The 24,116-nt window shown below is 39.2% G+C and overlaps 2 protein-coding genes across 2 annotated transcripts in view; one reads left to right on the top strand and one right to left on the bottom strand.

Moving 5' to 3' along the window:
• Positions 1-842: 842 nt before the first annotated feature.
• LOC122211853 (influenza virus NS1A binding protein) lies at positions 843-22,914 on the bottom strand. The gene is made up of 15 exons (XM_042925312.1): positions 22,609-22,914; positions 16,011-16,238; positions 14,885-15,013; positions 14,492-14,661; positions 14,286-14,361; positions 12,668-12,841; positions 12,245-12,370; positions 10,814-10,921; positions 6,283-6,412; positions 5,821-6,045; positions 5,231-5,352; positions 5,023-5,149; positions 4,805-4,936; positions 4,505-4,678; positions 843-2,773 (listed from the first exon to the last, which is right to left on the bottom strand). The coding sequence occupies exons 3-15, from the start codon at positions 14,993-14,995 to the stop codon at positions 2,520-2,522; spliced, it is 1,929 nt and encodes a 642-aa protein (XP_042781246.1). The 5' UTR covers positions 14,996-15,013; positions 16,011-16,238; positions 22,609-22,914; the 3' UTR covers positions 843-2,519.
• The window catches only part of LOC122211525 (actin cytoskeleton-regulatory complex protein pan1-like), a 78,765-nt gene continuing 77,276 nt past the window's right edge, over positions 22,628-24,116 (top strand). The window contains exon 1 of the mRNA XM_042924773.1: positions 22,628-23,095. Coding sequence (XP_042780707.1) covers positions 22,628-23,095 — 468 coding nt within the window. The remainder of the gene's footprint in view (positions 23,096-24,116) is intronic.

The raw sequence follows: 24,116 nt of genomic DNA, 5'->3' as shown, positions 1-24,116 counted from the left end.
CTCCTTGTTTTTCTTTATTTTCACCTAGTTAATTTACTGTGTATCTTATGCGTCACTCTACGAAAGACTCAACAAATCCTTTTTTGGAACCAAGTGGGATACAAATAAATGACTAATATTATAGAGACAAAATCTTCTGTGATCTCATACTCTTCCAAAGGCAACTCTGGAGTTGCAGAAATCTCCTCCAGGGACTCTGTTACCTACTTCAAGTTTAAGACTTGTACGATCTGGAGAAATCACAGAGTGCACACCCAGAATACTAGACAAGGATTCTAGAACTGCATCGCAATCCCAGATCCAGATTTCCCCCCAAACTGTAAGGAATTCTAAAACATGTTGAATGGATAAGTATATGTGACTAGAACTAGAAGCCAAAAATCAAAACCCTACCTTGAAAGTCACAGTAAAAGTCATACCTGAGTATAACCAACTATTGTGAATTAAAGCAGGTCATTTTAAAATTTTGCTGTTTTAGGAATCTAGTATGTTTTATGTGGTATTACAACTGACCTCAAGGGTAATTATTACCAATGGTATTTCTAAACTACTCCAAAACCCATACTAGTGGTAAAAACTTTATGTTGAGGCTATCCACATTTTCTCCTTCCCTCAAGAAAAGAGGTACCTTTTAGATGCAGATAAATATAAACAACTTGTGATTGAGCACTGTTTTTTTCCCTTTATGGGAGCTTTTTATATTCAAAACATACTTGAAAAACATACTTTTCACCACCAAACTACCTGTTTGGCATTAATAACAGAATACTGGAAAACTCTAACCCAAAATATTGACACATATTTGCTTAATGGAATTAGCAGGTTACTTAGGAACTGAGAAGTAATTTCAAGGATTTTACTGCTGAATCCTCAACTAAAATTTTATTTCCTTGAACTAAATAAAACATATGCAGATCCATTTAAAAAAATAGTCACCCTGTGAGGCAAATTCAAATCTGCCAACCTAGTTTTAGTCTAGAACCAAACCAGCAACAAATACAGTCAGCAATACAATGCTACCAGGTTAACTTTCACGATGGTTCTTTGTAGAATAAACGAGAGAAATACGGTGTCAGAGTACCAGTGTGAACAATTTTCTTCCTAACCCAAGTCAGCCACTGGTAATCTTGTCCTAGTTGGCTCATTAGATTCCTGTGTGCTTCTTCATCTTCTTTCAGAAAAAAAAAATCTTACCATCAGCTCTTATTTCAGACATGTCAGGTAACTATTTTCCCACAAATACTTTAAGCTCATCATTACTGGGAAAACAAACAAAAAAAACTGTCCCCAAGACTTTTAGTAATGAATGAGTACACAAACAACATCTGGATATTAATTCCATGGTGCAAGGATTTCCTGCAAAGTACCTTTAATATGTTTGCATCGGCAGCAAGCATTAGGATGTGCTAATTTTGGCACCATCAGTTATATGTGTAGCACTACACATTCGATAAAGTCACCCCAACCAGTATTTATCCATGTGAATAGAAAAACTGAACAAAAACATAGTTCTGATAAATGCTGAATTCTTAAACCCAATACAGTTTAATTTTCTTCCACAATCGAGGGCTGCTATTTAGGATTGTTTTGTTAATGATAAATAAAGACAGGAATTATTTAGAAAATAAAGTACTTCACCGTTCTTATATATTAAATGTCTTGCTATATAAAATATACCCTCAAGAAGTCAAAGTATGTGAAATCAGTGTTTCAAATAAAAATCACAGCTATGTTACTGTTCAGCAACTCCATTCAAATAAACATCAGTACTGTATTCTCAAAAAAAAGAAGAAAAAAAAACCCTAAAAACCAAAAAAAACCAAACAAACAAAAAAAACAAACCAGTAACTGAGGCAAAAGCTTTTAAGTTTGCATTCTGGGTGTACAACAGAAACCCCTCACCCTGCATCCTTTAAGACCGCCAGTCTGCTTCAGTAATTTGAATCTGCCACATCTTCAATATGTAAAGCACTGTGCTGAGAATATAAAAAGTTATAAAAAGGCAATCATAAAAGATTAAATCTTGGTAGGCATGTCAGCTTTCTTTTAATAAAAACAAAAATAGTCATTGTCATCTAGTTAAATAAGTCTCTTTTGTATAGTGTTCCAGTTATTGAAAAAGGGCCCTTAAAAAACCCAACTGCCTCGATCTTAAACCTTACCCTCTTGCCCCATAATACATGTTTGAGGGAAGAGTCATTAATGTGCAAATTGGCAAAACAAATGTGGAGGAGAGGGGACTTCTTGAAATGACATGCCCGATCAAGTCTTGGTTTATTCTTTTACAATATCAACTTCCAAAAAGTAAAATAACCAAAGTAGTCCTAAAAATACACAAAACAGACCTTCATCTTTGCATTCCTTTCCCAATAAACACAAAAAGTATGTACAGCATGTTTAATAATATGCAATATGCAAAAGCTTTGTGTTGCTGTTAGCAACATCTATACCCACCCACCCTCCTTATTCACAAGTGTACCTCTACTAAACACAATTACATCACTAAGCCTGTTAGTTTGTTAAAACTGGAAAATCTTTGTATAGGGGCTCCACTCATTTGACTCAAAGTTATAGACTTCCACCGTATTCAGAAATTCATTGCCATCAAAGCCTCCCACTGCATAAATGGTGTTCCCTACAGTTGTAATCCCAGCGTTGCTCCTTGGTGAAGTCATGTTTCCCATCATCTTCCATTCATTTCTAGTTGGGTCATACATCTCCACACAACTGATGGCATGAGAACCATCAAAGCCACCACCTACAAACAATTTTCCTAAAAGAGAATGAAACAAGGTAAATCTAGAGAAGGAAAAAAACTCCTAAGTCTGTTTTTTGCTAAAATTGGTGGTTCTTAGTAGAAATACCTGCTCATTCTACCAAAAGTCTTTGTTAAATGCCTTCCTAACACGGCAAGTAAACCCATTCATAGATGGAACTCAGGCAATTTACAAAGAGAGGGGCAGCCTCTAACTGAAGCACAATTCTCACAATTCTTTGTGGTAACTGCTACTGCTGCCATTTCACAGATGAAATGAGGCGCAAAGAAGTTGGACAACTTGCCTAAAGAAGCAGCTAGTACGCAGCAAGCCAGAGTAGTTCTGTGCACTGGAGATTCTATACTAGTCCAGTGCCTCAGAATTAAGATTCAAAAAAAAGTTATAGAAAAGCAGTTTTCAGATACTGAACATTTTCTTGAGCTTTCCAATTCTATAAAATTATTTTAGTACAAAAACTTCTTGGAAACAGACCAAGAGTTATTACATTTTCAAATATATATGCAGAGCAGTTAATTATTTTCAAATATGCAGAGCAGTTAATTATTTTCAGACACATAAAATGTCAGCATTAAATACTGTGTAGCTTTAAAATTTTTTTTTTAAAAACATTTATTTAGCTTTGAGAGAGAGCGCATGAGTGGGGTCGGGGCAGAAAGAGAAGGAGACACAGAATCTGAAGCAGGCTCCAGGCTCTGAGCTGTCAGCACAGAGCCCGACAAGGAGCTCGAACTCATGAACCGTGAGATCATGACCTGAGCTGAAGTCGGATGCTTAACCGACTGAGCCACCCGGGCGCCCCAATACTGTATAGGTTTAAAAACTTCCATCCTCTTGGGGCCCCTGGGTGGCTCAGGTGGTTAAGCATCCGACTTCAGCTCAGGTCATGAGGTCACGGTTCGTGAGTTCGAGCCCCGCATCGGGCTCTGTGCTGACAGCTCAGAGTCTGGAGCTTCCCCCTCTCTCTCTGCCCCTCCCCTGCTCACACTGTCTGTCTCTCTCTCTCTCTAAAATACAACAAACATTAAAAAATAAAAACTTCATTATTTTCTCATTTGATTGTCCAAAATCTATCTACAACCACATATTTACAGAAGAATTGACAAGGCTCAGTGTGGGCTGCGGGCTACTTGCCGGCATGTCTACACATCTATACTTTCAGCAGGTGAGCCATAAGCTTAATTAAGATTGCACTTTGTTCCCAAGACAATGCTAATTAAACTCATTATGATAATTATATAATTAAACATGTAAATCAATACAATGAATGTGAAAAGAAAGCTGCATCCATATCAAACTAACTTTGGAAAGATCTGTTTAAAAAAAAAGCCTTAAGTTTTCCTTCCAATTAGGTATGGAGTAGACAGAAGAGACTAGAATCTAGGTGATTTGCACTTATTTTGCAAGTCAAATCCATTAAATTCTTGCTCTAAAGGAACAAACTGGAACTCTAAGATGATACATTTTGCATATGGTTTATGGACTTAGAGAACTTCAGTGAACCCATCAAAAGACTAGTGTGTTAATATATTTATATTAGTACTTCAAGTACCGAGTCTGATTAGAAATGACTTCTAAAAGACAAACCACCAATGCCCACTGCATCAGAAAAAATGTCTGCTCTGACTTCTTATTATACAAGTGTTTAGTTATCACGGACATTCTCTGGGAATATTAGAACAAACTCTTGCCACTCCCTATGCTTCACCTTTCCAAATCTCAACACTCACCATCAAGAACAGCTACACCAGCTCCTCGCCTTGCCACGTTCATGGGTGCAATTAAGGTCCAGGTGTTATTTTCAGGATTGTAACGTTCTACTGTGTTCAGACAATTCCAAGACTCTGCACCTCCAATTATGTACAAAAAACCACCAAGCTCACAGACTGCAGACTGGTGTCTACCTATAAAATTGAGTCAAACCAAAATTACTTTATCTCCCAAAACTTTAAGTGCGCATACTACACATAATTGATTTTGAGGTAAAAAAACAAAACAAACTTGAGGGGAAAAAACCCAAATCAACTCACGAATGTTAAGAGGAGCACAGCTTGTCCATGACTTTGTTATAGGATCAAATACATCACAGTTTTTCAGTCCTTTTTGACCATATGGATCAGAGCCACCAACAATGTATAATTTCCCATTCAGAGCACATACTCCTATATGAGTATAAAATAAGGTTATATATTGATAATTTAATTACCATATTTAAATACTGATTATCTCAGAAGGAAAGTAATTTTACCTGCGTTACAACGGTTAGTTCTCAATTCTGGAACAGGAATCCAGTCATCTATGTTTGGATCATACATCTCTCCACAACTCAGGTCATCTGAATGGCCATTCGATCCACCTACCACATAGAGCTGGCCCTAAGTCAAAAGTACAAGATCAGAATTTCTGCCATTCTGAAGTTATGAGAAACAGCTAAACATGGATTGCTTCTTCCTTACCATGAGTACAGCCATCTGAAATCGAGCTCTCGGTGTTCTCATGGGAGCAAGAAAGGACCAGTGATCTGTACGTGGATCATAGCATTCAACTGTTCGAAGACATTCCTCTCTGTTATAGCCACCTGGTAAAAGAACCATCAAGATTCATGTTTAAGATCTCAAACCAGATGAGGGTTTCTTGTCTAGAATGATTTAGGTAATCTGCACAAAGAGAAAAAGAATTTTTATCCACAAACCTATTAAGGTCCCATTAGGTGATGTTTTAACTCAGGGCTTCTAACAGCCGAACAACATTATCAGTATGAGTAAATTGCTTAGTCTTGGCTTGAAAATTAGGATGGAACAATTTAACGACTTTATAGTTTTTTAAGAATTAGAAACAGACATTTACTTAAAGGATAGGCAATACAATAGTATTTACTTTTGAATTTCTTGGTCTTTTTAGAATGTGGTAAAGTAGAATGCCAAGGAAGAAGGCATATTAAACCCTCCCTTTCCAAAGTTCACATCAAAGCAAGCACAAATGTCCATGCAGGGGCTTAGCCAGTTGAAATTTTCCAATAAGAAAACACTCATCCTTCTGTTCTTACCTGCTGCTATGAGCTTGCCATTCATCTCTGCTGTCCCCAGACCAGACCGCGCATACTGCATGGGAGACATGGGCTTCTCTATCAGCTCATCTGGTTGCATCTCAAAGCTTAAACTTTTAATTAGTTTTGGAGTACTTGTTGGTGAGCTCTGTGGGCTGTTTCGCCCGTGAAGGAAAATTACACAGAATATACCATCCAGCACAGCCAGGCACAAGTAAGTGTTATCTGTAAGCATAAGAGTTCTATGTTTAAGATGCAATTATTACTACTTTTGTTTGCTGTGTGATCCTGACTTGGATTCCGGATCCCAGACTGGAACGATCTGCTACTGTTTTCCAAATCTAATGGCTTCTGAGTTTTTCCCACAAATAGTCAACTTCAAAGTTATTAAATGGTTCCACTCAACACTCTTCTTTAAAAATAAGTAAGTCAAAGACAATCTGATGAGTGTAATACACTTACTTGAAGTCTTTTCCGAAGCAACGATTTTCCACTCATGCTTAGGGCTTTGTACTGTAGCATTTGGAGAAGAGAGACATCCAGTGGAACTGCTACTTATCGGCTTATGGCCATTCTCACGTGGTGGCTTTTTCTGCAAAATCAAAAGGTAGCTACAGAAACCTAGCCAAAGACCATACCTGGTGTACCTCTGTTCCTGAGCTATTCCACAACACTGAAAAAACACCTAGAATCCTTCACTTATGTATGACATTTAAAGAACCCTAAATTTAACACAAACCAACACTTTCCAGTTGACACAAATTACTAGCATACTTCCATCTCCACTTATAATGAAACAACTACACCTACACAAGGAGCCTGGTCAGGAAAAGCTCAATTTAAGCAATTAAAAAGCAAGTTGTAGATCAAGTATGAGAATACCTCAATGGAAAAAAAAAAAAAGAGAGAAAAAAAAAAACTTTAATCTACATAAGCTCAAAGTTCACATACTCTTTATATGAAGTATAGAATCATCTTTCAAAAGAGATTATTAATTTAAAATGGTATGAATTATCTGAAAGATTACATTTAGCCCACTGTCTCCAAGAAACTATCAAACCTAATTAAATCATATGTACGGATATCCTTCATACAATGCCAGCAAAAAGTGAACAGACATATCCAGTTCGGTCCCTCTGAAAAGTATTTCTCAGGACAAAAGTGGCAGTTACAAGAAACACTTAAAAGCATATTTCTTCAGGACCACCATATAGGTATTATAGAGTGCTTTTCTAGACAAACCATATCAAAAGACAAAATATGGTAATCAGAAATAAAACAATAATACTAAAAGAACCAAACGTTCACAAAAGTAGTATAGGAACACTAAGAGGGAGAAATAGGCAAAGCTACAAATTTTCAAATGATTACAAAAGAATTACATTGTGTTCTTGTGTAGGAGTTCCCTTTGATGGTTTTCTTATGTTATTAGTCCTTGACACTTTTAAAGTATATGATCATATGGAATTAGAAGAGTCAGAGACATCCTCAGAGGACCTACCAAATGAACAGGTACCACCCCCACTTCAGTACCTGACACCCAAGTGTGCCGATCCACTTCTTTGGATCCCCAGGGCCAGAGCCACATGGGTAGCTAAGATTTATAGTAGAAATTTGTTTCTTATGGAAGCACAAAGCTATGTTAACAACTTAGAGGAAAAAAATTTGGTAGCTACTTAAAGCTGTGAAAAAACTATCAGAAGTTTGGTGTGGGCCAGTCAACAAGCATGGTTATAGCATATGTTGGCTATTTTGAGAAAAGGCAGAGAATTAATGGTTACCATTCAATTCTATTTTGACATTTATCATATACCTAGGTATAATTAGGCACTTTATTCACCTCCTCTCTTTTAATGGAGTAAGGGCAATGCTGCTAATCCATTTTATAGATAACAATACTCAGAAAAGATATGTATTGCCTAAGGCAATACAACTAAAAGAATAGAAATTCTGAGTATAAAGCCACTCTTTTTATACTATGACAGATTTTTGTCCTCTGCTACTAGAAACTCCAAGGTACATAAAACCCCATCCCAACCTGTGGGAAGAAGGGATCCAAAGTATCACAAATTGATGATGCCATCAAAGGAACTCCTATACAAGTACACAATGTAATTCTTTTATAATCATTTGAAAATTTGTAGCTTTGCCTATTTCTCCCTCTGAGTGCTCCTATACTACTTTTGTGAATGTTTGGTTCTTTTAGTATTGTCTTATTTCTATTTTTTATTTTTGTCTGATATGGTTTGTCTAGAAAAGCACTCTATGATACCTATATGGTGGTCCTGAAGAAATATACTTTTAAGTGTTTCTTGTAACTGCCACTTTTGTCCTGAAAAATACTTTTCAGAGGAACTGAATTGGATATATGTCTGCTCATTTTTTGCTGGCATTAAGAGCTTTTATTATAGTAAGAAAACTGTTCTAACGTATGGATTATAATTGAAAAAAATCAATGTGAAAGAGGAAAGCATGATTAACAATGAAGACTCCTAGTGTTTTATAACTAACAAGTCATACAGAGGTGCTGGTTAACGCCTTTATATTCCTTCTGGAACATTTTCAAATACAATCCCTTCCTCTCCCTTATCTTCACTTTCCTGTATTAACTCCTCCCACACGCTACCCACCGGCCCCACTTTCTTTGCCTCTGGCTCCCCAGGGGGTAATCTCCGGTGGCTATTTCTTTTTCAACCACTCTTACTTCTCAAGCTAAGATATTCTTAACTTTACACTCTTTGGAACTTATACCCACTAAAGGTTACCAAGTGCCCTCCCAAAACCAGTGAAGAGATACCCATAACCATATTTTACATGACCTCCAAAAGAATGATCTGACACAATTTAGTCTTCCTCTGTTCAAACTTTCACTGCTTATGTTAGCTAGCTTTCTAACACAAGTTGATTCTAATCTTCTCCTTCCTAATGGCTCCTCAACCTCTTTTCCTATTTCTCAAGCCTAATGTGTCCCCTCATCCTATTTTATTCATGATCTTTATCCAGGGAACCACCTTCTAATGGGTCACATCAGAATCCTGCTTTCTCAAATTCTTCCTTTTCCTTAATTTTCTTATTCTAAACAATCACTAAGGACTCACTCAACCTTTGAAACTATAAATGCTTAGAGTCCACTTTTCCTCCTTCATGCTCCTGGATCAAGCCCTCATTTTTTTTAACTAAACTACTGCTTGTAGTAATCTATAAATTGGTCTCACAATTGGTCTACCCTCTGTACTTGGCCAGAAAAATAGAAGGGCTTAATGCAATCATTTAGTAAAGAAAAACAAAACGAAACAAACCACAGATCAGCTGGAGTCCCATGACCCAGAGACTGCCACCTGATAGTTAACCACGGGTCTAAAATGATTAATGTACAGATCTTTGCTGTACAGAAATACAGTATTTAACCAATGCCCCTACTGTTGGGACTACTGCTCAGTTTTTCACTATTATTAAAGTTGTGAAATAGATCTGTTCAGGGGCCCCTGGGTGGCTCAGTCAGTTAAGCATCCAACTCTTGACTTTGGCTTAGGTCATGATCTCTTGGTCATGACGTCAGGCCCTGTGTGGGGCTCTGTGCTCACAGCACAGAGCCTACTTGAGATTCTCTCTCTCTTAAAATGAACATTAAAAAAAAAAAAGGAAATAGATCTGTTCATGTCACTCTACTTCCTTGTCTACAATTCTTTGAAAATTCCCCACCACCTGTAGGATAAAGTATTAAGCCCTAACCCAGTGGCATTTACCTACTTTCCCAATCTTGTGACCTCGCACGGGTATTTTTTCCTATCTGACACACTCTCATCTGCTTTGCAAGCTCTTCTAAATCCTAAGACTGTTCAAATGTTGCCTCTTCTGTAAATTCCTTAGTTTCTCTCCTCTTGGCTCCTCTATCCCCTCCCCTTTATGCCTTTTGTAGATCCCTCTTAGAAGACTGTACGGTTTTCATCTACTGCTATAGATGGTTCGGCAACCAGAAACTGTCTCTTACATATTTCTGTGTCCTAACATCATGGTCTGCCATTTTACTCAACGGCTGCTTACTGAAAAAGTAACAACAAAAAAAAAAAAAAAAACAAAAAAAACAAAGTATCTTTAGAGTATGAGGGAAAATATCCTAAATGTTCAAAATGCAAACTATGGACAAAGTTCTCAACTAATTTAAACCCAAACACTTTTTGTACAACATAAAAATACTTGGCCACTACTACCACAGAATACCTGACAACTGCCATTCAGGTCACTTCTGAGTCTCATTTACCTTCTAACTGGTAAAGAAAACACCCCTTAAAACTGGGTTAACTCTGCCTACTTTATAGTTTATTCCTCACAAATACAACGTTGAAGCTAAAGGTCAAACAAAAAGAATGCATACTGTATGACCATTTATATACATTTCAAAGGCAAACTAAGCTATTGTTTCCGAAGTTAGAATAATGGTTTCCTTTAGGGCTGTGTAAGGACATGACTGGGAAGAGGCAAGGGAAGGCTTCCCGGGCCACAGAAATCTCTTCTGGACCCAGGTAGTGTTTAAACTAGTGAGTTCACTATTTGACACTTATGATGTGTGTCCTTTTCTCTAAATTTTTGTCTAGAAACTAAAAAATTTTTATGCCTGACATTTTTTTTTTTTTTTAAAAATTGGGTCTAACAACACCCATTCCCTGTTGCAAACAATTTTTTGTAATCTAACAAAAAAAAAAACCAATTTCTACATTGCTTCATCTTATTGGCCTTGTTTTCTTACTACCTGTAAATCCTATTTCATTGAGAAAAAATCTAAATGTGGTTTGCTAATTTGCTGAATTTTTTTTTATGTGGAGAAACAGTAGTAAATCTAAGAAAGATATGCTTGTTTTGTCCTGAAAATGTTTCTGTTCGGATATACCAATGAAATTCTTCCACTTTCCTTTCTTAAAGGAAAATTTCAGTCTACTAGAAAATGCTCTAATCACATTTTAACCTGAGGTTACCTCAGATGTGCAATGTGTACCTGCACAAACTGAATGTGGTCATCATCACTGCCAAACACCTCAGCCTGTCCATCTAGTAGGTTCCCATCAAGCAGCTTGTGATCAGCTGAGTAGTACAAGGTTTGAACCTGCAAAACAGCAACAGAACACCCATGTGGCTACCGTCTCCATGGCTACTCCACTAGTATGCAGATCACACAAACGCCTCAAGGTAACCTCCAGTGTGCTTCTTGAACTTCTTGACATCTTGCTCTGGCAGGATCCCGAAGTAAAGAAAATACATGTCATGGTTGTAAAAATTTTAAAAACAAAAATAAAATACAGAATCTTCTAACACTGGCCGAAGAGTCCTTGGCTTGATTGGCTTGAAAGAAATCTTCATTTTTCCATAGCTTCTATTATATAGCATTAAAAAAAAAAAGGCACTAATACAATATATGGGCTCTTAAAGCATATACATATTTACAGTAAAATATGGACTATGGTTTACACCTTTGAAGTGCTCTGATTTGCATTAACATATTTGTCCTGTAGGCAATGTCAAGAAAAACAGATAAAAAGCAAATGCAAAACTCAAAACAAGCTGTAGAGACACCTCCCTCAGCAGATGCAAACACATGGTCAATGCACCTGATCTTCAAGTGGGAAATGATATAAAATGTAAAAATCACCTGTTAGCCTTTTTAGAAGATAATGCTAACAGTATGTTTCAAGACCTAACAGATCTGGAAAGCCTTTCGTGGAATGACAAATTCAAAGTCACTCCACTGCTCCATCTGCATGTGTTTAACTCCCACCATTTCTCCATCAAGTTTGTCTTGTGGTATTTTTCAAAAGTTAAGTGAATGACTGTACGTATGAACAACACCATTGAAAAAAACACAAAGCTTTAAAGATAAGAATCCTGTAAAGGAGTAAACACCATTAAATCATCATCGTTCTCTGCCCACAGCGGATTTTTCTTAGGAGAACTGGGGCAGGACTGCTGCTTCTTTACGTGTCAATACACTTGAGGTTTCTTCTTGTTTCTTCAGTCTTGGGTATCCTAGTTTTGTTAATAAACCTATGGGGAGATAAATCAATGGGGAGGAACAACCATTAGAAGCTTTTACCTACTTATCAAATTTAAAGCAAAAACCTGTGAAGAAAAATTAAGAATCTACAGAAAATTTCAGTACCACCTCCCATTTCTAAAGCAAATTACATGCTACTTTAAAGGAAGTTAACAGCACATAATAAGCAAAGAAATAAAAAAGAAAAGCAGAAGACCAAACTGAACAGTTCATTCAGCTCACCTGGACACCCCCCCTGTTTCTCAGCTTAGGGGTACCTATAGCAAAATTTAAATTCTTTAGGGTCATGGTTATAAAATAAAAGTGAAAGGGAATCCTTCATTGTTATAGCAAAATAATTTTTAAGAATTGTTGCATCCCATTTACTTTAAAACTAACCTCTTCCATCAGCTCTTCCAGACTGTCTCCATTCTCCCAGATGCTACGCTGCACCCAGTTGATTACCTTTGTATACAATTTGCCATTGCTGGGCAAGCAAACATTATCTTCAAGCATTACCTCCAACTAGAGTTAGGAAAAAACAATGACACTTAGATCAGTGTTGAGTCTCTTAATTCTCAGCTTAATGTGCAATTTCCTAATAAAATGGTCACAGATGCCCAATCTCATCCCATACATTTATTCTCATTTGTAAGAAAACTCTAAAAACAAACCAGTAGGCAGCAAACTGTTACACTGCTAAAAAATAACAGTATCATTTCAATGTACTTTCTCACAACCATGCTTGAAACATGGACAAAGATCCAGCAACTGTAAGTAGTGTATACATACATATATATCTTTATAGATTTTACCCCTTACCTTTAGCCGTGGAAGTTTAAGAAACTCTTCCTCTTCTGAAATTTGTAACAGATGCTCCTGAATATAGGCATCAACTTTATTCAACAAACGGGTGTCTCCCATACAACTTGCAAAATTTCGGTAAGAGATGCAGCTGGTAACATCCATTCTAGATAGCAAATAATCACCACAAACCTGGGAAAAGAAATACACAAGTGACAACACTTACATATATTTTATTTAATGAATATTTAATACTCAATATGTAAGCATTCTGTGAAGATACAAAGATGAATCAAACACCACTGCCTTAACAGAACAACGTTAACTCTGGGAAGAATAGATGTATGCAAACAATAAACATCAAAGAATGCCGTACAAATGTCTAAGTTGTTTACGGAAAGATGCAACAAACTGAAATGCCATATTAACGCATATGCAATGTGCAGATAAGTATTTCCAATTAGAATAATTAGATAAGACTTTATCATGAAGACAGTATCTGAACTGGGATCTACACAAGAGATGATGTTCAATGCAGATAGAAGTAGGGAAGAAGCTGGGACCAATTTAGTTTGGCTGGAGCAAAAGACAAGTAGGAAAACAATTTTGGAAACACAGCAACTACATTAGGGAAAATGTGCAATGCTAACTTGAGGGGTATGTGCTATAAACCACAGAAGGATTTTAAGCAAAGGAGTGACATTACAGAAGGGGCCAGGAAACTTCCTCTTACAGGGCTTAGGCTTTTGGGCCATAATGTCTTTGTCACAACTACTAAACTCTGTCACTGCAGGTGGAAGCAGCCAGAGACCCTATGTAAATAAAAGCTGTGTTCCAATAAAACTTTATAACAAGCAGTTGGCCTGAGGCTTTGCAGTTTACTGACCCCCAAATTAGAGAATTAAATGCTTTTTATCCTATGAATTATTAGGCAGTTTTCAATGGTGTTACATTCTAGAAGGAGTACTTTTACAGAGGAACTTCCAAGTGTAGAACAGTGAGCTGAGAATTAAGTTGTGTGATTAATTCTTGAGAAAAACAAGAATATTTTACATGTTTATTTTTTTGAGAGAGAAGGGGGGGCGGGGAGGGAAGGAGGGTGGGAGGAGGAGGAGGAGAGAGGGGAAGAGAGAGAGAAAGAAAGAAAGAAAGAGAGAGAGAGAGAGAGAGAGAGAGAGAGAGAGAGAAAGAGAGAGAAAGAGAGAGAAAGAGAGAGAGAGAATTCCAAGCAGGCTCCAAGCCCAGTGCGGAGCATGACGGGGTGGAGCATGACAGGGGGTCTGATCTCACCGCGAGATCATGACCTGAGCTAAAATCAAGTCTGATGCTTAAATGAGCCACCCAGGCGCCCCAAGAATATTGTAAACCCTGCTACCAGTGACCAACACAGCCACCCAGCTAGTGAAGACTACTGGAAAAGCAAGAGTTTAGTTCAAATTATCTGAGAGGAAGTTATGACCTTGCTACATTACTACAGCTAACTGGTTAAAATCACATTCAGTTGTCTAGGGGGAAGAGGGGCCACTTTCAAGTTCTTGAGACTAACAAATGTCTTATGACAAATTATGCATCTTAACTATGTAAAAGCAGACTTGCTAGTAACAGCCCTCCTTATATGTTACTTCTGGTACTCTACCTGCTTTACTCGGTCCATCTTCAGCTTTTTTGCTGCAGAATAAACATCTTTCACTAATTCCTTATCGGCTTTCAACCTGTTAAAGAAAAGTTCTTTATCACTTGGATACCAAGGCCTTAAAACACAGATTCTACTTAATCCAAATAAATCAAGGCTTGGAATTTCCTGGTGACATCCCCTAATTATACACTTTATAAAGTACTTACTGAGCAGTGTAGGCATAATTCAGTAAGACTTCAACAGCTTCTGGATTGAGATCATCAAATTTAACATGAGAAATTCCATGAGGATCACTATCACTATTAAAGATTTCAAATAAGTAGGGACTGCAGCAAGCCAGAACTGCTCTGTGTGCTAACATCTCATGGCCACAGACCTGAAATTGTAAGGAATTACAATTAGAAGTACTGTGGACTATTTATTTCTCTAGCTAATTACCACATCAGGTCCTTTATCTAATATTTATAGGTAAATCATTGTTTTTTCAAGTTATTTCATCAAATGCCTACCATGAAAAAGAAAATAAGCATATCCAAGAACGTACTGCTTTTAGAAATAAAATATTAATTTTGTAGGTTTCCAAATTAAGTTTTAAATACCTGAAGTCGAACATCACAGAACTGGCCACTTTTCCTCAGGGCATTTAATTTGGCAACAGAAGACTCAATAAAGTTTTCGTCTTCAAACATTAAATATCCATTGGGAATCATTTTTCCTTACAAATTTGGCTAAAGAGCACAAAAAAGCCAAGTTATTTTACTAGTGAACAATGATTTTTATAATTATACCTTAAAGAGTAATACAGTATCTTTATTTTCAAATTCCATCCTATCAACAACACAAAAATTTTATTACACAAAAACACTGCTGAAAACACTGGCACTGAATGTCCAAGTCTTTGTACAGCTATATTTTGGTCCTCAGTCTTTTTAAGGATTCATACAGCAGTGATTAGCTCAACACTTTTGCCCAGGTTTCCCTGAACATTCATTGGGAAGGGAAAGAAATGTAAGCCCACCCTGCCCAAACCCATACAATGAGCAATTTAAGAAGCCTGGAAGGATGTAATGTGGTCATCACTTCCAGGTTTCCTTGATTTGGGGTGCTGTCATTCCTTTACTCCCAAATGAGAGAAATGGATAAATAAGGCAAACTTAAATCTGTCCCCTTTGCAAGTTTCAGATATTCCAAATCACTTATCTCCTAGGAATACATGCTAGACACTTAATGTTCTTTTAAAAAATGTCCATTTCACCTTGTGAACTAATGCCTATACAAAGCCATCATTAAAAAGCAGTAATAGATTTTAGTTTGCCCTGATTTAAATTCAAAAGTTTACAAAAAGAAAAAAATAGAATTTTTTTTTTTTCTACAAATGATCACTGACTTCCCCTTTAAAAAAATTATGAGGGGCGCCTGGGTGGTGCAGTCGGTTAAGCGTCCGACTTCAGCCAGGTCACGATCTCGCGGTCCGTGAGTTCGAGCCCCGCGTCAGGCTCTGGGCTGATGGCTCGGAGCCTGGAGCCTGTTTCCGATTCTGTGTCTCCCTCTCTCTCTGCCCCTCCCCCGTTCATGCTCTCTCTCTGTCCCAAAAATAAATAAAAAAACGTTGAAAAAAAAAATTTATATAAAAAAAAAAATTATGAAAAGGCTATTAGTATACTGGCATAGTCTTCTGAAAAACAATGTGTCTTAATGTTTCATTGGGCATGAATATTCACTTACCTACTGAACTGGTGAGAAATGTATTTCTGAGATGTCTTAAATAATCCAAGGACAAAGGAGTGTTAAAACTCAGCACTTCCTCAAGGTATGAAGACGGGTGGTTGAAGTGAAGGCAGAGGTGTCTTAAGCTCTAATGGTGATTCCAAAACTATCAGGCTTGAAATGATGTAATCAAGTCCTTAAAAGCTATAGACATGAATTTCTTCTGTGATAATCATGCATCATAATCTGCAATAATGACAAATTTTAGATACTCAGAATGATCAAAGACTGTCATTGATCTAAGTGGATTGTATCATACAAAGTCCTTATCTGAAAGAAATGTACATGGCTCTAACACAGAAAATAACCAAGACAAATGCAATTATACCTAAACATTTTTCACTTAACCTGCAACTATTCAGGTGATCAAAAAACAAAACACCCTTCCCTGGAAGACAGAAGCTAACAACGTGTATCAATTAAGTGAGATATGTAAGCACAAGATTAGAGAACAAATATAAATATTGGTTAAACCTAATATTCTTTACTATTAGATTCCTGTCCATTTTTACCGGCCAGCAAGCAACCTTTGGGCATCATTCCCCAGACGTGTATACAATGCTCCAGTCAAACCAGATATACTATTTCCCAAAATGTGGTCTGCTCTTCCCAGTCTCTGTACCTTTGTTCAAGTTGTTCTGTTCTTGGAATACCCTTAACCCAACCTCTGCTAGATAAAATCTTACCTCCATAGAGCCCTTCCCAATCCCCCCAGTGGAGAGAAGTTTCTCCCTATCTTCCACATACTAAACCTTCTCTTGTGTGATCTTCCAGCTGATCTGCTCTGGTTTTGGCTTCTGTGGACTTCCTTATCTTCCTTGATTTAAGGTCCTGGCAGGCAGAGCCTCTGTCTTGCTCATCTTTGTATCCATCCCATCTCCCCACTACCAAAACTAGCCTAGAAACATTATAAATATAAAGATGAGCACTTTGTTGAAGTGAACTAAATAAACAAAAGGGAAAATACTGATATCTGTTCTCTATTTGGCCCTTTTTCTCGTTTACAGTAATAAACTCCCACTAGAATAGTTCTGGTCCAAACCAAATCTGCAAAGTAATCATATTCAGTTCTCCTACCTCATTTTCAAGTCATCAACTACAAGTGTCAAATTCAGATGGTTCTTATTTTTTAATCACCTGAACTGCTATGTCACCACTGTCTAATTCAGGAAACTAGAACTAAGTAAATTATTTGAAAGGCATGCATACTTTTTAAAACGGACATCTTAAAATTACCTGGATTTTCCTTATGCATCAATCATACACAGAATTCTAAATCTAACAATTGTATTTGGGTGAATGAGTAATCACTTAACCCAGAATCCACTGAAGGCTGGTCCAACTCTAAGTGAACAAACTGTCGTGTTAAGTTCAACACATGCACAATCTGTAATGGGTCTGACCCATATGTCCTAACTGGTTTCTCCATAACTTAGGTTCTATTTCAAAGAAACCTGAGTAATTCTGACTCAGGTTGGGATTGTTGTCAATGCTTACCCCTGCAATGAAACTGTATCATACCATTATGTAATATTGGTTTCCTCTGCTCTACAGTTGCACCTACATTAGTTTGTTCAGCTTTTAAGAAATCAGTTCTAATAAATGATTCCCAATTACCACACAATTCCATGTACACAGAGAAAACACACTATCCTAAGGAAACCTTCAAACATTTTCAGCCAAGACCCAACTCAAATTAAGAAGATCTTTATATATATGGTATATACTGGGTAGCCAATCCACAGACATAGTTGGTAACGCCTCACTTCAGTTCCCTAAGTTGCCTTTAAAAAAAGAAGGGGAAATGGGATGAGGAGGAAAGAGGGAGCTTCCATGCAAATTATGGCAATATATTTAAAATGTGCTTTCTGAAAAACCATAAACATTGTGATACAGAGATTTAGAAACATTTTAAACACTGACCAGTTTTATTCATTATTCAGTGTTTATCTGTAAAGTAGTCTTGATCTAACCAAGAATAAAAATGGCATCTATTTATGTTTGATAATTTGGAAGTTCTACCTTAAATTTTGAGGGAAAACAAGACATGGTTAAAATCACTTCAGTCCATTGGGAGCAAACACTGGAGAACTTCTAGAGCAACTCTTGGCATACACATTTGTACAGTATTATTAGTTCTGCAACAGAGTGAGTTCTACATTTAGTATTTGATGACCTAGTATATCAAGATCTTAGTATGATCCTTATCTCTTTAATGATCAATACAACCCTATTTGATTTTAAGAGCTAGCCCAAGATCACGTGACATTTAAGTTAATGCAGCAAACTTATTTTACTCAATTACTGTCCTCACATACTGTAGGCCCCTACTCTCACCTACCCCTAAGCTGGAGGAGGTCTTATCAACTCCTGCCTACAAACCATGTCTTTGAGTGTTCACATTCACTCTCACTAAAGTAAGCATTGGGCAAACTGAGTTTCAAACTATTCTAAAAATGTACAGAAGATCTCAGTTTGGTCTATGAAACTCAAGCTCAGTAACTGGTGGAATAAAAATGTGAGCAGATTTTTTTTCTTTAAAAAGCCTAACAAAAGCCCCACCATCCTAGAGTTATATAAAAGAATAAAACTTAAAATCTTCTTTGGTATTTAAAGAATACAAAAATACTAATTCAAAGGAATATATGAACCCCTATGTTTATTGCAGCATTATTTACAACAGCCAAACTACGGAAGCAGCCTAAGTGTCCACTGATAGATGAATGGATAAAGAGCATGTGGGGTACACGTAAACACATACACATACACATACAAAATGGGGTATTACTCAGCCATAAAAAAGAATGAAATCTTAACATCTGCAACAACATGGACAGATCTAGAGAGTATAATGCTAACCAAAATACACCAGAGAAAGACAAATACATGATTTCACTCATATGTGGAATTTAAAAAACAAATGAACAAAAGAAAAAAAAAAAAAAAGGAGACAAACCAAAAAATAGACTCTTAACTATAGAGAACAAATAGATGGTTACCAGAGAGAAGGTGGGTACAGGTGAAAAAGTGAAGCGGATTAAGGGTACACTTATCTTAATAGCACTGAGCAAAATATGGATCTACTGAATCACTATATTGCACACCTGAAACTAATGTAACACAACTATACTGGAATTAAAATTAAAAAATTTTTTCTTTGGTATTTAAAATATACATTCCATTAATCCACTTTTAAAATTAAAACTAGGTCAAATACAATATATTCTGGTAAATACACTTCAGTTCCTTAGTATGGCCAGTGCAAGAAAAGGGAAACAGAAGACTCATAAATGAGTAATTAAACTGCTTTAGTAACCACCAGAAGCCCACATGTTATGTTACCACAGACCCCAAAAGATTAACTTAACTGAAATACAGTTCAACAGGTCTTATCCAAGAGTTGTAAGAAAGGTAGGCACAATGTGGCCTCCCCTCCAAATTCTTTTCGGGCCTTCAGTAAGTGGAAGATAAAATGTTATCACCAAACTTCCAAAGCATCCTTAAAAGCTCAAGGAAAATTACAAATATTTAAGTTTCAAGGCAATCTTTTGAGGGCAGCCCACTCACAAAATAAACTCTATTTTTAAAGGACAGACTTTATAATAATACAAAGTAAATCTCTGTAAGACCAGAAGTTACAAATTCCCAGTGTCACCTCTGAAACTACTGTTTCATCATCTATATCAAAACTCACCAAACTCACTCACTCACTCCATCCTCATTGTTCTGAACTCTAATACATCCCACAAACATTTATGGCACCAAACATATGGCAGGCACAATATGGAATGGGATGCTCATAATACCAATGGAGTTAATGCCATTCTTCAGCCCTGAATACTTCACAGACCAACCAAAAAAGACAGGTAAATCAAGCAGTGAAAATAGCTCAAACAAAAGAGGAAAGGGGTATGACAGCATACATATTCCAGAAACTGCAGCTATTAGCATGCATATGGTAAATAGAGAGGAAGAAAGAAAGATCAATGCTAAGGGTTAAATGATGCTGGAGAATAGAAAAGGATTATAGCAAGAACATTCTAGCAGAAATGTGGGGGATGTTCTGGAGGAACAGGTAAAATACGGAAGCAGGGACATTAAGATATTATATACCCCTGCTTATCCTAAGGCAGTAAGGATATTTTAGCTTGGATATGTGTGGTATCCTTATCAAAATTAGTACCAAAATTAGAATTCCAAAAAACCTAACGGTTATCTTTAGTTTGCTGCATGCTCAAAGTTAGGAAGGAAGAATAAGAGGAATTTGCTTTTTATGCTAAGGTACCTGTTGGGTATCCAGGTTGATACCAAAAGTGTAAGAATACTGATCTGATAGGTGGAAAAATACAGATAGGTTTAGAAATCATTTACAAGGTGGTGATTCAAGCTTGCAAGCGAAGATGAGCATGTATTTTCTGTGCTTCTAACAAAAACCCAGAGATCACTTCCTTGTTCATAATTCCTCCATTCACACTCTCTAGCACAGTAGGTGGGAGGATCTTTTCAGCCTCTAAGAGATCCTTCAAGGAGGTTCAAAATCATATTGTTGAAAAGTCAATGAAATGATTTTTAGGGGTACTTCATCTTAGTATTCAGTGATTAAGACATTTCCTCAATAAGAGAACATTTTACATTAAAAAACCACACTTGTAAAATGACATCAATTGCCATCTAAACTGTTATCTCAAGCAAGAAAAACAAAACCCCACTCCAAAGTAGCCAAAAAGACACTAATTTAGGAGTGCCTGGGTAGCTCAGTCTCCAACTGGATCTCAGCTCAAGTCTTGATCTCAAGGTCGTGAGTTCAAGCCCAGTGTTGGGCTCCATGCTGGGTATGAAGCCTACTTTAAAACAAAAACAAAAAGTAAAGAAAAGGGGGGGGGGGGGGGGGGGGGGGGCAAAAAAGACGACAATAAAACTAAAACCAAAACCTGGGATCCTCTGTTTTGGGGGGTAAAGTTAGAAAAACAGAACTACAAATTAAGATGAATTAAAAAATTACTATCTATTAATTACAGAGATTTCTTTAATTGGAAAAACAGAGGAAAATCATTCTGGTTCTCTTTTAGGTCAATGGTTTTAGTCTGGTTTTACCACCAGCTACCAAATTATAGACACTTGAGAAGTAGCCTGCCAGATGGCATTAAATGATACTATTGTTAATCCAATTCTAAATAGTGTTCGCCTCATCGCCAAGATATGCAAATGCAACTACTCTCCTCAGCATCTTTAAGACAGAAGTTACAGCAGGATTATGCCCAATGCTATTCACCAGTATTTTGCTATCCTTAAATCAACTGCTAGTTCTAGAATTATTAAAAGAAAAATATGGCTTCTGATTAGTCTAGTCCATGCCGTACTTGTTCAACTGTTAATAGTACTAAGCTTCCAGAGCTGTTACTTATTACTAGACAGAAGATCACCACAAAGTCCTCAAAGAACAGCTTGATACCACGGTATTCTAATCCCCTCCATCACTGGCAACAGACATTAGGAAACCAGGTCTTCAGGCATCTGATTTCTACTTGCTATAGGTTTTGAAATGTCAGATGTTTCAAACAATAGATTTGTCTACTATGTATTGGGAAAAAAAGTAAATCCATTTCTAAAATATTTGCGTCTAAGTCTTCTTACATTCTCAATCTGATATTGCCTGATACTTTCCTACCATTAAGAACTTATAAACACCCTTTTGCAAGATGCGTATAACGACAGAAAAAGAGCAAACCTCTCCGCCGATTGCTTTGGTAAAAAGGAAAGTGGCGACGGCCCCAGAGTGACTGGAGTGTCCTGTAGCCCCAGGCCTTCCTCCCCGCGCGGCCTGGCGGGCGCCCACTACTCCCAAGGCTGGAAGGCAAGGCGCCCAGCGCTCGCACACCCCCGGCCGGGATTGGCCGGCCAAGCAGTCATTCAGAGCCGACACGTCAGGGCAGCCGCTCCCTCCCTCCTCCCGCCCTCTTCTCCCCGCGCTTGGCAAGAAAAGCGGGCAACGTGGAGCGGGAACAAAGGACCCCGCGGCCCACGGCGATCTTGGACGTGGTGCCACCCCACTCCAGGCCCCAGGCACAGATGCCGCCTTGGACCGGCTCCCGGTCCACATGCGCCGGGTCCTGGGAGGTCTCAGGGAGGAAAGTCGGGACCTCGGTTAGACCCAGACACTAGGAATCGATTCCTGACAGCGGGAATACAGAGATTCCCGCGTCCTCCTTCCGGTAGTCATCCCTGCCCCGTGGCGCCCTGACCCAGGCCCACGAGGCTCCCTCGAGCAAGAACTCCCGCCCTACTTCCTATGCCCCAGCTCTCTCCGAGGCGGCCGGCACGCGCCTCAGCAGCCGACGCGACCCGGCAACCATGGCAGCTCCAGGAGCGCGGGCCCCGCGCGGCGCCGGCTCCTCGCCCCCAGAAAGCCGCGGCAGCGGCTTGGAGAGTCCTCCCCCGGGACCAGGACGCCGCTCCGCGTCTCGCACCGTCTCCCCCAGCCGCCCGCGCCATCTCTCAGCAAGGACTCCGGTCGCACCCTCTTCCTCTTCCACCGTCTAGGACCTGCGCGTATTACCTGGTTCATCTCTGAAGAGATGGAAAAACTCATGTCTGGTGCTTCGATGGGGAGCAGGAGGAAGCGGGCGGGAATCGGCGCAACGGAAAGCGCCTCGAGGCCGCGGAGGGGGGGAGCGGTCGAGCGGGAAGAGGAGCGGAGGCTGCGAGGAGGGGGCAGGGCCACCGAGGGTTCGTGGGGACTCGCTCACTCGTTCGCTGGCACTGCCGCGCCAAAGCAGCAGGCGGAGAAACTGCCGAGCAGCTCTGAGCGACCGACCTCCACGCGCGTCCCGGAGACACTGCTGCTGCTGCCGCCGCCGCCGCCGCCGCCCGCTCGCGCCGCACCCCCTCGCACGTCACCACGTGCGCCGCCGCCGCCGCCGCCAATGCCTCCAGGCTGCTTCCGGCTCGAACCGTCGGCGAATCACAAGCGAGCACCAGAAAGCTCCGGCTCGCGGCCCCGCCCACCGTTCGCCCCGCCCCGTCCTTCTCCTTCGCCCCCTTGGGTTCGTTCCCTTCCTGCTGGGCTCAAGTAGGTCAAGGCAAGGTGATCCCAGGGAGACAGGCAGTGCTTGGGGCGCGCCTCCTTTTACTTAGCGCGCGGTCGTCTCCTTTCCTCGCCTCGCACCCTCACTTCGCCCTTTCGGACTGTGCCGGAACTGGTTTGCTCCAGCCGCCCTCACCTGTTCTGCCTCCCCCTAGAGGCACAACAGCCGGAGATCGGACGTGGGAGATTAGATTTCTCGACGTCAAATTTACATCTAGGCAACCGCCCTAGACTGGGGCTGGCCACAGTGGACCCGAAAGTCTGCGGTCGGCCGTGGGCCCCTACCTTTGTTGGAGGGTGGTGGTGAGTGAGGAGGGGGCGTGGAGATTGTGAGTGAGAAGAGAGGCACGCTGGGGGAAGAAGGGGTGAGAGGATTCAGTAATAGAGAAAAACCATTGGAGGGGTCAGAGAAGGCCTATTCTATTAGTGTTGCTATAAAAACCTCCGGATTTGTTTTGTCCGAGGGCGGCTATCCCTTCGGAGAACAGTCCGTTCTTTGCTGGTCTTGCCCTCTTTTGGAAAAAGAAAATAGCCTGGAGAATCTGCAGTCCCTATCCTAACCTTCTGGGGCCATTTAGACCTCATACCAAACCTAGTTATCCACCCTGCCACTTTGCCCCCAAGAGGCAAACCCGTTCCAGGGACACATGAGGTATACTGGGCTCTGACGGCAACTTCATGTGACTGAAGAGCATGCTGGAAAGTTTCCTAGATTAAAGGTGAGGGGATTTACTGAGGTAAAGTTGTTTAGAGTTTGGCAGAGGCTTCCAGGCTAATGTCCTGTTAGTTTATCCTGATTTGGGGAAGGCACGTAAACGGTCTAGATCTAACCTTGTTTGTATTTCACCACTCAGCTTAATTTGTAGGCATTTCTAGGAGCCTAGCATCCTTTTAAAAAAAATTTTAATGTTTTTATTTACTTTTGAGACAGAGAGAGACAGAGCATGAGCAGGGTAGGAGCAGAGAGAGAGGGAGACACA

This window comes from Panthera leo, chromosome F3 (assembly GCF_018350215.1).
Source record: "Panthera leo isolate Ple1 chromosome F3, P.leo_Ple1_pat1.1, whole genome shotgun sequence".
Lineage (NCBI taxonomy): Eukaryota > Metazoa > Chordata > Mammalia > Carnivora > Felidae > Panthera > Panthera leo.
This window is presented reverse-complemented; position numbering and strand designations above follow the sequence as displayed.